Source organism: Rattus rattus, chromosome 4 (genome assembly GCF_011064425.1).
Source record: "Rattus rattus isolate New Zealand chromosome 4, Rrattus_CSIRO_v1, whole genome shotgun sequence".
Taxonomy (NCBI): domain Eukaryota; kingdom Metazoa; phylum Chordata; class Mammalia; order Rodentia; family Muridae; genus Rattus; species Rattus rattus.
The window spans coordinates 18,888,057-18,904,791 of NC_046157.1; the positions used below are offsets into that span (position 1 = coordinate 18,888,057).

Genomic DNA, 16,735 nt, shown 5'->3' on the forward strand with positions numbered 1-16,735 from the left:
TCCCCCCAGCTACCTGTGATGCTCCCAGGCTCAGGGAGGCTGAACGCATGGATCTTAGTGAGCCCAGAGGACCGGCCCCACTTTTCCCATCTCCACTGTAGTGACTATCGATAGATTCCAAAAGCTTGGCAAAGGATTCCTATGTGAAGCCAGGGCAGAGACGCTTAGCCCTAGACTCCACTCTCCAGGAAAGGTCTAGCTGTGCTTGCCGTTTAGAAATCACCTAACCATGAGCACCTTTGCTTTCTCCAACTCTGACATCTGGTTCCCTCCCCCATCCTTCTGTCCCTGTCGTTGTTATCATTATTATTTGAAAATGGGAGTCTCACTGTGTTGCCCAGGCTGATCTGGAACCTTTGAACTTAGACGAATAATCTCATGTCAGCCTCATAAACAGCTGGGATGACCATGTGGGCACCATGCCTGACATCCATCCCTCTTGTGCTCTGTGGCTGCTTAGTCACTGTTCTTTTCATTATCATTCTCCCTGTGTTGATTTCTGACCTCTGATCTGTCTGACTGCTGATACCGGGATGGCTCATAACTTTCCTCAAGTAACTCAGTCCTGGCTTCCCTTGGTGGCCATGGCCACCACCATAAAATTCTTGCTGAGTATTGAGCCCTCGTTGTACAGGTAACCTGGCCTTTGAACAGCCCGTTTTCCTCAGTCAGAGCTCCTGGTTCTATGACCTGATACCCGGCTCCAGTTCTTAGGCCACTCCTGCCAAGGTTTAGACCGGCAGAGCAGGGTATAAACGGGAATCTACGTTGGAAGCACAAACTTAATCAAACCTGTTCCCCGATCGAAGACAAAGAAGATCTGGGTGAATTCTGGAAGCAGTGGATTTTGTTTTCCACGATGGACTAAGAAACTGGAGATAGACCCAAGCCTAGTCACGATACACGGGTTTCTCCTTTAAGGGGAGACAACAGTTACCCTCGCAGAAACTCGAGGAAGACGAGGAAGGAGGTGTGATGTGTATGTTGATTCTGAATTCAACTTTTAGAGCTTCAGGTATGTCTTTTTCAGAACTGTGGATTATCCATGGGTGTGACTCGTCCCAGATGAGACCTCATTTGAATGGTGGTAAATATGGAGGAAGGACGGCTGCCAGGGTTATACACAGGGATCCCTTCTAGTCGTCTTTGTTTGGCGTGGTTTAGCCATTGCTAACCTTGCGGGTACATTATCTATTTTGTGGCTAACTACAGGACTCCAGAAATACAACCATTGTGAGCAACTGCCCTGTAAATGTGTTACTCTGCTCCTGCCCGTCGGGCAGCTTCCTGCTTCTTGTTGGCTTTCGAGCTTATCCTGAAAGGAGTTAAACACTAACAACGTCACCCTGTCTAACACACTCCTTTCTTCAATATAGGACCTCAGATTCCCACTCTGGTTTGGGTCAGGTAAGTTGGTGGAGAACGTATGCTAGCATGGAGGACCTGGTGTCTCTCCAGAATGGCCGGTGTTCATATTCTTCTGTGGGACTGTGGACAGAGCTGTTGGTGCAAGGACAGATTCCTGGAGATCCATGCCGAGCAGCAATGGAGCTGAGCTCAGAGGAGGGAGCCATTTATCAAAGGGAAAGGTGGCAGCAGCTAGAGTTGCTAAAAACAACCACTCCAGGTTCTATTCATTTCCAAAAATGCTCATTTGTAAGTAGGTCAAAGTGTTCCTAAGAGAGAGGTGCAAGTCTATTGCTTTGGCTGAGGTCCAATTAGGTAGGCAGATACTTGCTGAGTGTCCACTACGAGGTTGGACATTTAATTCTGACTGTCAGAGCCACATCTTCTCCCACAGGCAGAAGAGGCCCACTTCTTCCCTGGGGTCCTACTGCACTGCTCTAGGTATCAGGCAGGAATTCAGTTTTGCAAGGGTGCAACTCAAGTCAGTTTATTCAAGGTTTCCATTCACGGTCACGTTTGAGGACCTCGCCTCATAGTTCATTCTAAGTAAATGAGTGATGCTTAGTTTCATGTTCCTAGACATGGGCCAGCCTGAGACATCATTTCATGCTTCCGTCCTTGGGCCTTCCTGCTAAGGCTTGAGCTTGTTCCCTCCACACGCTGAGCCTGGCCATTTCTGCACAAGGGTCCTCAGTGTATGTTTCCCTTTCCTTCCTGAAAACATTTACTGAGAAATTACATGTCAGGCACAGGGCCAGGTGTTGGGGATCAAGCAATGATCAAAACAGACAAAATCCCTACATCTGTGGGAGGAGTTTACAGGAAGGGGCAGAGGAGAAAAAGTTGATACACACTGATGGGCATGTCTGGTATGGATAAAGGAAAGGGAGGAAAGTCAGGTAGGGAAGGAGGCACACTGTGAGATGGGAGGATGGGAGGAGACAAATGTCCACATAGGTCAGGCACAAGCAGACGTGAGGGCAGTAAGGCTTAAGCCATCAGATATGCGGGAATCTGGGTGTGATGGTTTAAATATGTTTGGCCCAGGGAGTGGCACTATTTGGAGGTGTGGCCTTGTTGGAATACGTGTGGCCTTGGAGTAGCTGTGTCATTTTGGGCGTGGGCTTTAAGACCCTTGACCTAGCTGCCTGGAAGCCAGTTTTCTGTCTGCCTTCAGATGAAGATGTAGAACTCTCAGCTCTTCCTGCACCAGGCCTGCCTGGATGCTGCCATACTTCCACCTTGATGATAATGGACTGAACCTCTGCACCTGTAAGCCGGCCCCAATTAAATGTTGTCCTTATGAGAGACACCTTGGTCATGGTGTCTGTTCACAGCAGTAAAACCATAACTAAGACACTGGGGAAGTTGTGTGTTTCAGGAGGAAGACCAAAGTGCCTGGGCCCCTGAGGTTGAACATGTCTGACTTCTGGTGAGTAGCTTGGTCAGGCTGGTCAGGGAGTGGTATGATGAGGTAGGCAGAATATCGACTTTGCCAAGTGGCACCCTAATACCCAGAACCCATTCATCTGCCACCTCACAAGATGAAGGGCTTGGCTGACACGACCCAGTTAAGGATTTTGACATAGGGAGGTTGTCCTGGGTTCTCTGGGGAGTCACAATGTAGTTGCAGACATCCTTAAAGGCAGAAGACCTATGGAGAAGTGACAAGATTGGGCCAGAGGCATGTGACACTGAGCATTGGAGATGTAGGGAGAGAACACAAGCTAAGGGAGTGCCCGGGGCTACAGAAGCTAGAACAGCAGAAACAACTTCTTTCATGGAGCTTCTAAGAAGATGGCCCTCCTCACACATCAACTTTAGCCCAGTGTAGCTCATGCAGGATTTCTAATCTGCAGAATAGCAGGCTGATAAACCTGTGCTGTGTGAAGAAACGAAGTTTGTAACATGAACCAGCAGTAACAGGGAATCCAGCACACAGTCTCCTGGGCTGTCTCTATAGATGGGAAGGACTTCGTTTCCTATTCAGATGAGACAGAGAAATACTTAGAGCCCAGAAGGGCCTTCAGCCCCGCCTCTGTGCACTGTCACCTCCTGGTCTGCTGTGTACAAGGCTGTCTACTCAGGTTTCCTGTGGCCTACAGGGCTGTGTGGAAACTAAGGTGAGTGCATGCAGTATCAGAAACAGTTCCTTGAAGTAGCCACGGACCACACTGAGAAAAGTAGACAACCCAGTCCTGCAGCAATGGCGTAGGTAAGGACATCCTAGCACCAAATCTTCAGATGTAGCTCTTAGCCCCCGACAAAGATGCTTCTCTTTGCAGCAGAGAGAAACCATCACTTCTGGTCCAAATGCAGAGAGCTATTGATGGCTGGAGTGCCTATACATCGAAAATACAACTCCTGTCTCTTAAGGCTCTGAGAACATCCCAGAAGAGAGCAGAGTCAGAGGCCAGGAAGCCTCTAGTAAGATTGGTGTCTCCTACATCCATGATATCACGAAGATATGGCCACCTAAACGATGACTGAACAATAACAACACTAACTAACACATATGCTAATGTAAAGAGGGAGATCTCAAGGAGCCACATCTGGAAACAAAAACTACAGGTTATCTAAGGACTCCTGAGAAAGGGAGCACTGTCTTCCACAATACCAAGTGGTCAGACTTTGTAGTGTTTATATATTTATTTGTGCATATACACTATTTAACAATAACATGAAAGAAAGAGGCCATGAATTAGATAAGAAATAAGGGAAGGGAATAAAGGAGTTAGAGGGAGGGGACATGGGAGGAGATGGAGGGGGGAAGAAGAAGAGGAATAATGTAATTATAACTTAATTAAAATAAAGATTATTATAAGAAAATTACCACAGCTGACAACATTTTATGCATGTTTTCTTAGGGCTAGGCTAAGGTTCAATGAGGAGTTGTTCCCAAGGGTCAGGTGACAAGGGCAGGCAGTGAGTAGGATCCTAACCACTCTGTCCTTCGAGGAAGCATCAGTCTCACTGCCTAGATCTCTCCAAGCTGCTATAAAAAGGCCTAGAGGCCTGGGATGCTCTTGCCTTCCCTGAGCAGCGAGGGCAGACTTATCCCTGGCTGCCCAAGCTACGGCACACATTTTCTTCTCTTTGAGCCATCATCATGGCATTCCTGGATCCCCACTTCAGCTAGATCCAGGTAAGGGGTGACTGTGCTGTTTCCTCTCTGCGCAACATTGTTGGCTACCCCTTCCCTACCAGCTCGAGCTTCTGGTAGGCTTTCTTCTCCAGGGCCAAATCTCTGGTATTCACTGCCACGCTGAGCTCACCAGCTGTCGCAGGAGGCCACACACATCATACCCACACCTCCCTGCCACTTCCCCTCTGGACAGTAGGGGTCTCGCCATCACCATGCGTCTGTCCTGGATTTATTGATGTTAGGGGCAGTAGGTACTTAATTAGCCCAAGGCAGAACGCAATCATGGTAGGTAGATATGTCACAGTAGGCAGACAGGATGAGGGAAACCTCTTGATGTCCTTGGGGGTTGCCAAGAAGAGAAGTCTTTTCCTTGGACAGCCCTGTGCCTCCTGATGTGCGCAGAACATACTGAAGCCCATGAAGCTAGGGTAGCTGGGAAGGGTACCGTAGGCCCGCTTAGCTGTGTATTCTGGGTCATACATCCCACTTGTGGCTACCATCCCTGCGATCTTATATAGAACACAAAGGGCTTAGACTGTAGGCATTGGAGAGACTGTATCAGGTCAAGGCCCTTCCTACATAGGACAAGGACTTCTCATAGACCAGACACAGAGGTAGGAAGAGTGTACTGATTCATGTACTATTGAAAATCTTTAGTGTAAAACCAGAAACAGTACCCTGGCTCCTCAGACAGTCCCAAAGAGGGTTCATGCTGAAACTGGCTTGGCCTAATAGAGGTCAGAGAAGGCACAGAGGCAGGAGGGAAATGAGTTGTAACAGTCTGCTTCTAGTGCGGCGTGCACGATGACAACGCTACTGTTGTCATGACATGAACACTGATACCGCAGGCAGTGTCGGGGGCAGGGCCCTGACTATTATTGTTTACCAAGGTTCTCAGCTACCCAGCACATCCCATCATCCCTTCTCATTGCCTTTCACACATCATGGGGAAGCCTCTGGTCACTTCATTTTATTCTAAAGAGAGAGCCTGTGCATACACCAGAAAGACCAGGCTCACAGCTGGAAAGGAACTGCTGCTCCACACTGCTTTCCCAACTACTTCAGGAGTCCAGGAGCCATTTTTACCAGCTTCATGGACGCAACAGAGCCCAAGAAAACTATCAGTGGACTTTCCGCTCAAGACAAGCGCCTTCTCCTTGCATAGTCTGTCCTTTTGGAGTCCACTGAGGGTTATGGGTGCCCTTTAAAGGACAAGACAGGTGGATTAGGCATGCATTATAAACAGTGGTGTGTGCTCGTAATCCCAGTACTTGGCGGGGGTGAGGGTGTAGAAGCAGGAGGATAAGGAGTTCAAGGTCAGCCTCTACAACAGGATAAATCTGAGACTAGCCTAGGCTAATAAGATCTTGTCTCAAAAGACAAAAACAAAACCAGAAACACACAAAACATGTTTTTACAAAACCGGCAATCACTTTTGACTATAAAAGTGGTAAGTTTGGGTTGGAGAGATGGCTCAGTGGTTAAGAGCACTGGCTGCTCTTCCAGAGGTCCTGAGTTCAATTCCCAGCAGCCACATGGTGGTTCGCAACCATCTGTAATGGGATCTGATGACCTCTTCCGGTACATCTTAAGACAATGACAGTGTACAGTGTACTTACACAAAACAGATAAATAAATCTTTAAAAAAAAGTGGAAAGTTTATGTGGTTTATCTGATAGACTGTACCTCCCTCAGAGTGAAGATATTTGTTCTGTGTGTGGCACAGTTAAAGTAAGTAATTTAGGCTAACTACTTCAGATCACCGCGGGCGCTTATCTAGTTTGGAGAAAGAAAACAGACATCTTTTTTAGAATCCCTAGAGGCAACTCGGGAAGACCGAAGAAGGTAATAAAAACGATGACTTCAGTCCAAACAGCAGTATGGAGGACTGCCTGCTGGGAGTAGGTACTCAGGTCTGAGCAGCCTGCAGACGTTCAGAATGGAAGGTCCTTGCTCTGAAGCCTTTGTCAGAGAACGCCAGGCCAGCGGTCTGTAAACAGGAGTCCAGCCCACATCCAGATTGAGGCTGGGCTGCGGGGTTCCCATCCCAAGGATATCAAACAGGACCATCAACTCATGGACACAAATAACCACTTTAAAGAAGTTAGGAGTGCTGGGTTTGGTATGTTGTATTTGAAGCATTTAATAAATGCCTGCGGTAATCTGATGTAGCCTAAACGTTAGGGAGAAAGTGCTAGGTTCTTATGCCTTACGAGAGGAGAATTCAGCATTTCAGAACTATTTTATGTATATGGGTGTTTTGCCTGCACATAAGCATGTGTACCACATGTGTGCCTATGGAGTTCAGAAGAGGGTGTCAGACCCTCTGGGCGTGAAGTTACAGGTGGTGATGAGCTACTATGTGGTTGCTGGGAACCAGATTTGGGTCCTCTGGAAGAGCAGTCAGCATTCTTAACTGCTGAGCCGTCTCTCCAGCCCCCTAACTTCTAACATTTTATATGTAACGCACAGCACTTCATTCCAGATAAGGATTAGAAGTAGGCAGTGGACAGGGAGTGAGAAGAGATGAGTGGGGATGGGAAAAGAGAACTTAGCAGGGCTGGGCAGGAAGCAAGAATCTCGATTTGAGAGCTAAGTATGAGGCACTTCCTAGTGTTGGCACTACTCAAGTCCAACCCCAGTTTCTGAGGCTTTTCCTGTCCTGCTTGGCTCACTCCCTGTCAGGGACTCTGAAGAAGGAGTTATCTTTATTAGGAGAGAGGTGAATCTTCTGCAATTCTAGGATTCTAGAAGCCCAAGGAGTCCAAATTTCCCAGGTGAAGTTAAACATAACCAAGAGTAGTTCCTTTTATCCTATTTAAAAAGGAAACGTTTCAATTCTAACTGCTTTATTATTATTTTTTTTTCAGAGATGGGGTTTCTCTGTGTGACCCTGGAATTCCAGCTCTGAGTGTTGGAATTAAAGGCCTATGCCACTACTGCCTGGCTGCAATTCTAACTTTTTATGCTGAAAAATAACCAGGAAATTCTTTCAGAATCCCTAGCAATACATGATTACTGCTTTTTTTTTTTTTTTTTTTTTTGAGACAGGGTTTCTCTGCATAGCCCTGGCTACCTTGGAACATACTCTGTAGACCAGGCTGGCCTGGAACTCAGAGATCTGCCTGCCTCTGCCTCTCAGTGCTGGGATTAAAGGCCTGTGCAACCATATCCGAGTCAATTACAATATTCTTATTCAGTGATCTGTTTCAGGTGCCAACGGTACTGTGGTTTGTTTGGGAAAGACTCTCAGATAGCCCTGACTAGCTTGAACTCGCTATGTAGCCGAGACTGCCCAGGGGTTCTGATCTTCCTGTTTCACCTCCTAAGAGCTGCTACCACAGTGCGAGCCATCTTACCCAACAGACCGTGACTGGAACCACTTTACTGTTTTTCCTTGCAGGTATAGTACAAAGGCAGTGTTGTTGTGGAATGAGATTGTATGGGTAGTGCAGGAACCCACGTCCTCCGGTTCACCCGAGATTCCAGGAGGCATTGGGCTCTAAATTTACATATAACTTGTACAGACAAAGAGGACTGCGCAACAGCTTGTTGCAGTTTGTAACCGGCTGCTTCATGCCCCAAAGGAAACTGTTTTGAGACTATTTATCCTTTATGCCTTTTTAGTTTCTTATGGTTTTAGGGATGGCAGAGTAATCTGAAACCCACGGTTATTGCTCTTAAAGTAGAATTATACCAAAGCGTGTGTGTGTGTGTGTGTGTGTGTGTGTGTGTGTGTATGTTTGTGTGTGTGTGAGTGTGTATGTGTATGTGTGTGTGCGTGTGTGTGTGTGTGTGTATGTGGGTGTGTGTATATGAGTGTGTGTGTGTGAGTGTGTGTGTGTGTATGTGTGTGTGCGCGTGCATGTGTGTGTGTGTGTGTATGTGTGTGTGTGAGTGTGTGTGAGTGTGTGTGTGAGTGTGTGTGTGTGTGTGTGTGTGTGTGTGTGTGTGTGTGTGTGTGTGTGTGTGTGTGTGTGTGTGTGTGTGTGTGGATGTGTGTATGTGTGTATGTGGTGTGTGTGTGTGTGTGTGTGTGTGTGTGTGTGTGTGTGTGTGTGTGTGTGTGTGTGTGTGTGTGTGTGTGTGTGTGTGTGTGTGTGTGTGTGTGTGTGTGTGTGTGTGTGTGTGTGTGTGTATGTGTGTGTGAGTGTGTGTATGTGTGAGTGTGTGTGTGTGTGTGTGTGTGTGTGTGTGTGTGTGTGTGTGTGTGTTTGTGATGAGGACTTTAGAGGATGCTCCTGTCTGGGAGGGTCATCTCACATTTGGTTAATGGAGGTGGGAAGACTGTGGACAGCTATTTCATTGCTGGGATTCAGGACTAAAGAAAAAGGACAGAACCATTAACTCTCTGGATGGGATAGCACCAGGACCAGGAGAGAGACCCTGAATTTTTGGGGGTTTGGCATTTTGGAACTCAGCAGTAGAATGAATGCACTGTCTGTTGGACAGGCTGAAGCAGCTTCAACGCTAGGCTGGCCCCTGTCAGAGGCAGTTAAGTTCTGCCCCGAGACTTCACAGTAGATCTAGTCCTCGGTGATACTTAATACCGATGTCAACTGGATGGGTTGTAGTATCACCAAGGAAACCAGCCTGGGTCCTGTCTGCGAGGGGCCATCTCCCATTAGGTAAAGGAGGTGGGAGGACCGCCCTAACAGTGGACAGCTTTGATGTACTGGGTCCTGCACTCAAAGAAAAAGAGAGAGCCAGCTGAGCACCAGCGTGTGTCCCTCGACAGTGTCCCTGACAGTGTCCCTCGTGCTTGCTACCCAGACTTCCCCACGTGACAGACAGGAAAGCTGCTTTTGTCAGGCAAACACAGTGTTGGCATTTTGTCTAGGCTCTGCACCACAGTTGCTTGGCAACAGCCAGGTGTGCCTGACTCACTATAAAGGGGCTGCTTGCCCCCTCTGCTCTCTCTTGCCTTCTTTTCCTCACTCTGTCCTCTTGCCCCTTACCCCTCCTCTTGCCATTCCCCTCCCCCCTCTCAGAATGCTCACTGCCCGCCTCTACACTCCCTGTCTCTTTCTCTACACTGTCTCTGTCTCTGTCTGTCTGTCTCCCTCTCTGACTTTTTCTGTCTTACTACCCTCTCAACTCCCCTCCCCATGCCCTGAATAAACTCAGGGGGAAGGTGTGGGGGAAGCATGGGCCCCCACACCTGACTGCACATCCACCAAACCTATTCTTTCTCTCCTTATCTTTTTATAAAACATAACACATAGGACAAAATCTGTCTCTGGGAAGAATCTAGCACCAGAAGTGAGGGGGGAGTCGGAAATGGTTTTGTTTTGTTTTGTCCTGTTTGGAGGCAGGGGTTCACTCTAGCCCAGGCTAGCCTCGCATGTGTGGTGAGCTTCCTCTTTGCCTCCTGAGTGCCAGGATTACAAGCCTGGGCCACCATGTCTTGCTGGTGTGGCTTCTGTGAGCCAGTGTTCTCCACATCCTTATCCAAGTTCCCTGTTCAACTCAGGGAGCCTCAGATGGACGCTCACTAAAGTACCCATTCTGATGCCTTCAGCCTTGGGAGGATGCTGAGTGGAACGGAAGGCCAGGCCCTGGGAACAGAGGGCCTTCAAACAAATCCAAGTGTACCATCTGGGAGCTAAGCAACCCGAGCAAGTCACCTGCTCTCTCCAAGACAGTTTCCTTGTCTATAAAATGAACAAAATACCATTTATTGCCATTAAAGCATTAGCCCTAAAACTAGCCCAGAGTAACTCAACAAAATGAATACTTTGTTGTTGTTTTCAAGTGGATGAAGATTCACACTGTGATGTCAATTCTCACAGCTTTGTTCACTGTGCCTGGGCCATCTGGGGTATTTACCCATAGCCCAGGTGAGTGTCCCTGAGGTCAGTTAGGTCATGACAGTGGAAACTGTCAGGTAAGTACAAGAGATAGAATTGCCTGTGTCCAGCCAGGGCCACTGCGGCCACCAGGGCTACTGCCCTTTGATCCAGGCTTCCTGGACACCCAGGGAGGTGTTTTACTACACTGCTTCAGAATTCCAGACTTAGCCAGAAGAAGGCACCCAGGGACACAAACACACACACACACACACACACACACACACACACACACACACACACACACACACCATGTATCAGAATAGAGACGAACCTAGATGCCTGGGCCCAAGAATCCAGGGCTAACTTTACACAATCTTCATTGTTTTTAAGCATTCACCCCCATGCCATAAGGCATGATTGACTTTAAAAGGTGTTTAACCTTAGGAAAATGAGTGCACTCAGTGCGCCGTACAACCAAGGCGGCCCCAGAAGCTCCCCAACGGGAGAAACTGAAACTGCACCCACGGAACAGTTAACTGCCCATCACTCCTTCCCCGGTCCTGGAAACCACCATCCTGCCTCTTGCCTATGCAAAGTTGACTATTCAAAGTATGCAGCATACGTGGAATAATAGAGTATTTGTCTCTGTGACTGGGTCATTTGACTTAGCATAATGTCCCCAAGGTCTGTCCCTGATGTAAGCTGGTGTCAGATTCCCTTCCTTTTTCAGTGTACATGCGGCATACTTTGTGCATTAATTGTCCTGTAGCTGCTGTGAACACTGTTATGAACATGGGTGTGTAGACAGACATGTTTGTGTCTTGCCTTCCGTTCATTTCAAAATGCTTCCAGAAGTGGTACTACTTGTTGGGTCATAAGTTTACATATATAATTTATATATTATATATACTATAATTTATATATCAGTCATATATAATAATTTATATTTTATATTACAATAATACATTATATATGGCATTTATATACATTTATTGAGACTTCATATGTATTGAGACTTCCTACAGTGTTTTCCATAGCTATGGGGACATTTTAAATCCCAACGAGCCATCCAGCCATGTTACATCTTTCTCTACGTCTTTACAGACACTTGTTATTTTCTGAGGTGTGTCCATAACTAAGGGCTATTTTAATGGATCTAAAGTGCGTCCCATTGAAGCATTGATTTGCATTTCCCTGGTGAGCAGAGATATTGACTCCCTTCAGTGCTCACTGGCACCTGTGGGCTTATCTGGTGAAGTGTCTGTCTGAGACCTTTGTCCGCGTGTTAGTCTAACTGCTTTGTCCTTCCTTGCTAAGTTCTATGCCTTGATAAACCCTGATGGAATGCCAAACGCATTTCAGTATCCTAAGCCCACATCTTGGGGTGCTACGCCCATAACCCACGGAGCATCAGAATCATCAAAGAGGTTTCATATTGAGACACATGCCTGAATTTTGGTCTACGGTAGAGTACGTTATTAAAAGCCAAAACAAAATACTTCCAGACTTCAGGAGCTGGAAATCACTATAGTCTTTGTCTTTTGTGGGGCGTTGCCCACAAAACTACCTGCTGCTGAGACAGTGAGAGGAAGCTGAGGAGAGAAGATCAGATCTCAGAAAGCCCAACTCTGAAGAGGATCTGAGAGACCAGGGAGAGGAAAGGACTGTCGAAGGCAGGCCCGCCCCAATTCTGTTACAAAGTCTGGATGTTTCTCGACAATCCCGTGAGTCAACATCATGCACGTATTGGAACAGCCCTCTCCTGCCCTAGAGGAGGTCCAGGAAAGGAGGGGCAGAAGAACCCTAGAGCCATCTAGAAGCCTGAAGGCTAAGTGTGCAGAGAGTCAGGGTAGGGGTGGGATCCTGGTCGGCCTGGCTCCCTGTGGCTTGGGAGACAGGTGCTGTGCCTTCCTGTGGCCCAGAATCTCTGGAAGATGGAAGCCTGGGCTAGTGCAGAGGTTCTCAACCCAGGCTAACCTTAGATTCACTTCTCTTGCCTCATAGAGGGATTCTGGGTCCAGCTGTTCTGGGTCCTGCCACTCTGGAAGGCTTGTGCCCTACTCTAATGTACACACTGGGTGAAGACCTGTTCTAGGCTCCCAGAGTTCCCTTCCTGATGGGTAGTCCTTATGCTCCTGTTTCTGGCCCAATGATCCATACAGCATTTAGGGTATCACCAATAGTCTGGACCTCATGCAGCCTGTGAGGTACCAACTTGTACCAACCCACAAACGTTAACAGGCCTAGTTCCCTTTTCCTGGGAACTGAAGAAGAAATCAATCTGACCTCCGTGTTCCCAGATGTGGCTGACCTCTCCTGTTCCACAACGCCGGAGGAATGCATTCTGGGTAATTTCCGGTGCGGAGTGCCCACTGAATAAAATCAACAGCTGGTAGAAGGAAAAGCCAGGTTGCGAGTAGGCGGCCAGCTAGGATGCAAGCATTGTCAGTTCACTGGGTCTCCGCTGCTCCCAAACGTGGTCTTTCACTCAGGGTACAAGGGCGCCCAGAGCATCCTGTGTCCTGAGTGCGGGGAGCAGAGCATGCCCATGCTCATGCCTAGATTCACAGCCCCCTCCCCCAGCCCCCGTCTCACTCTGTTGCCTAGGCAATTCTGAGTTTGTGGCAAGCTTCCCGTCTCTAGCTGGGAATATAGGTGTAAGCTGCCAGGCTTGGATGGGTACCCCTGTTTTCTAGCTCGGCTGGGAATGGGAGTGGCTTCACAGTTTACAGGCCCAACCAGCCAGCCTACTCTTGGAAAGAGAGGCCAATCTTCCACTAAAGATCCACTCAAATGCCTGACGTGGACTGGCGGTCACTTTGGGAAGCCATTGTGGTTGGTGTAGCTAGCTAGGGAGGCCTGCAGCTGCTTGTCTGGGTCCTCAGCTCCCACTGGGTTATATCTCAGCGGCGGCTCACAGTTAGCTGTAGCTCTCCTAGTCTGTCCCGTGAGATTTCCGGATTCCTCCACCTCTAAACGCTCTCACTGCCTTCTGACTCTCCATCTTTGCTCTGATGCTCACCACCTGCACATGGAGTGAGCCCAGCTAGGACAGCATGCGCGTATCATCCAGTCACGGGCTGGAAAGGGGGCGGGGACTCCTCAGTGAAAACGACCTGGGATCTGTGAGAAGTCAGCTTTCCTGGTCTTTCTTTTTCTCTCCTTTACTGTCGGTACTCCAAGGTCTCTGGCTGGGTTTGTGGGAGTTTGTTGGCATTTACTTTGCTAGACAGTAAAAGTGTGTGCTAAGTGCCAGGACTGGTGAGTGTGTGTTGTGTATGCGTGATCGGGTGTGAGCATGCATGTGTGTGAGCATGCATGTGTGTGAGCATACGTGTGAGTGTGCCATGTGTGCGTGTGTATGAGAGTGTATGTGAGTGTGTGTGTGTGTGTGTGTGTGTGTGTGTGTGTGTGTGAGAGAGAGAGAGAGAGAGAGGACACGAGAGAGCTGTCTCATTTTATACCCACAACGATCTGCCCTCCATGGGCCCCACTTTTCCTCACCTAACTCAAAACAGAGGCACACTCTAATCCTCTACACGACGGATGTCAGAGGGGTGCAGGCATTGGTTTCTTCCAAGGAACCTGCCATTACAAATCCCACACAGCTTCCCTGTAGTGTCTCCAAGGTCCTCAAAGGAAAGAGGGGAGGAAGAAGATAGTGGCTCAACTAAGGTGTGGGGTGTGTGGTTCTGTGGCCCGTGGTCTGTCTGTCTGTCTGTCTGTCACTCTGTCTCTCTCTGTCTCTCTGTCTCTCTGTCTCTCTGTCTCTCTCTCTCTCTCTCTTGCTCTCTCTCTCTCTGTCTGTCTCTCTCTCTCTCTCTCTCCCTCTCTCTCTCTCTCTCTCTCTCTCTCTCTCTCTCTCTCTCTCTCTCTCTCTCTCTCTCTCTCTCTCTCTCTCTCTCTGTCTCTCTCTCTCTCTCTCTCTGAGTGTGTGTGTGTGTGTGTGTAGCAGGAATCAAGGTTTTAGTTTGCATTTCTGATGGAACCTCCCGGAGCCTGAAGAGCTGGGCACTACAGCCATGGTGGTCCACCATCTCCATCTAGTGGTCAGAAGCAGAAATTCATGGTTCCAGCCTTGCATGTATCAGGCACCCTGCCCTGGGTCTCATGTATAGATGAGATCCCCACGCTTATATCTGACCATTTACACAACTCAGATGCAGACTAAGCCTTGGTTCTCTGTCATTTTCTGGGCCTCAGTTTCTTCAATGCGAGATGCATGAGTTCCAGGCCACAGTGACTTCGGAAGCCCGTGTTCTCAGACTCCACTGTGAATGAGCCTGCTGAAGAGCAAGCTGGTGTGGTCACCCACTAAGCAGGTAGATGGAGTCTGAGCATCCCCACTGCCAACAGGCTCACAGGAGCTGCTATGACGGAGACCACTCGGGGAGAGCCATTGGAATCCCTGGCATCAGAACATAAGCGGCATGTGGGGGAGCACGGGGCACACAGAGAACAGACCAGGGCCTGGATAACTGTGACCAGTGGCTATTCTCGATCGTCGCTTTGGCTGCATTTGGAATGAACTAAAACCCACAAGTGGAGGGCACACCTGGGAGAGATTATTTGCTTAATCTGAAGTAGAAAGATTCGCTTCTAATCTGGATCTTCGAGGTGGGAAGATGCACCTTTAATCCAGATCTTTTTGAGGTAGGAAAAGCACCCTTCTGCTGGAAGCCTAGATAAGGACATGGAGGAAGGAAGCTCCACTCTTTGCCCGCTTGCTGTAGCCTTGCTGGAAGGTCCATTCCTTCCCTGGCATTAGAGCCAACTTCCTCAGGATCCTACCGCCTACTGAAGACCAGCTGAGACATCCAGCCCTGTGGACTGAAGAGCTACTGGATTCTTGGACTTTCTATTCATAGCCAGCCATTGCAGGATTAGCTGGACCACAACCTGTGAATCATCCTAATAAATCCTTTTTATATAATGGGGATTGTTATATATAAATATATATCACATATGTTCATTCTATAAGTTCTGTTACTCTAGAAAGCCCTGGCTAATACATTGAGTGCATCAAAGGAGAAAAAGTGGCAGGGTGACCTCTGACCCTGAGCAGAGAGGATAGCCAAGCCCTACCCCACTGTGGCTGGTTGCTGGGGTTGCTCCGTCATCCTGTCAGGGTGAAAACTCAAGTCTAGATGTAACATTGTGCATAGGGAAGGCTGGGAGAGCGCTTACAGGTCAGCGCTTCAATGAGACGGACCCGGAAAGGCTGGACGACTTTCACCAAGACACACAGACACAAGTAGCTTTTACTTCCGGCTCTCCACACACCCTCTCTTCACTTCCAGATCTCAAGAGAAACCCGGCTCAATCAAAGTGGACTCTCAGGCCAGTTCTACCGTGCTCAGCCGACGCTTGCCACCCCCACCGCCTCAATTGTCCCTACCTTTCACCAGGGGGAAGAAGCAGTCCATTTCCACGCTGCTTCGCGAGTGTGAGATGCACAGGGTGCTGCTGGGGACCAGGCCTTCCTGTGGGGGCTCCGCTCTGTGGTGCGGACCAGACACCAGCCGGGTCTCTCACTGGGTCGTTCCAACAGCTCCACAGTCTGCCCCACCTGGATGCTCAGCTCACTGCTGTGGGCCGCGCTGAAGTCCTGGAGGACCACGGTCAGCTCACATCCACCTGAGAGCTTTGGTGGTGGCAGTAGGGGTAGAGGGGAGGAGTGTGTGTGTGTGTGTGTGTGTGTGTGTGTGTGTGTGTGTGTGTATGCAAGAGGGAAGAAGGCAAAGAATGCGTGAGTGCAGAGGGGAGGAGAAAGAAGGAGGAAGGATGGGAGAGGGTGGAAAATGTTAGGAACAAACAGGAAGGAAAAAGAAAAGAAGAAGAAAGGTAATTAGTGTTATTGGCCACTCAGACCATAGCTGCTCTGGAGCCTGGCCAGAGCCAGGGTTTTCATTCAATTTCCGGCCTCCTTAGAGTCTCTTCTATTGCTTCTTTGCCAAACTTTCTGCCAACTGTGCCTTCCAACCCCTTCCCTGTGTGCCCTGTTCTCCCTTCCATACCCTGTCCTGGTCCCCACCGGTACCCCTCAGACACAGATAGGCTGGTGTTTGTTTCTAACTCACTCTCACTGGACTCTAGGTGATGTCTGGGAATAACTCAAGACATAATCTCTTTTTATTCTAACCCACAGAACATCCTTCATCTGTACCCCGCCCTGGAGCCATAATCCTAAAACAGGCTATGATAACACAAGAAAGAATGGGGCTTTGCTCATAGGCATCTGCCTGGCCCCCAGGGACCAGGCAGTGGGATGAGCCGAGAGATGAGGAGCCATGCCTTATTTAGGAGCAAACAGTACTGTACTCTACGCTTAAGTGACCTACATTTCCCTAGTGCAAGGGTGGGGGTGCAGGAGCATAGAACAGGGGAGAAA

The 16,735-nt window shown here is 48.6% G+C and overlaps 1 protein-coding gene across 1 annotated transcript in view; it reads right to left on the reverse strand.

Moving 5' to 3' along the window:
* Nucleotides 1–16,735, reverse strand: part of Kalrn (kalirin RhoGEF kinase) — a 537,823-nt gene that overhangs the window by 117,054 nt on the left and 404,034 nt on the right. Inside the window, 2 exon segments of the mRNA XM_032900150.1 lie at nucleotides 15,743–15,838; nucleotides 15,841–15,988. Of these exon segments, the coding sequence (XP_032756041.1) occupies nucleotides 15,743–15,838; nucleotides 15,841–15,988 (244 nt within the window).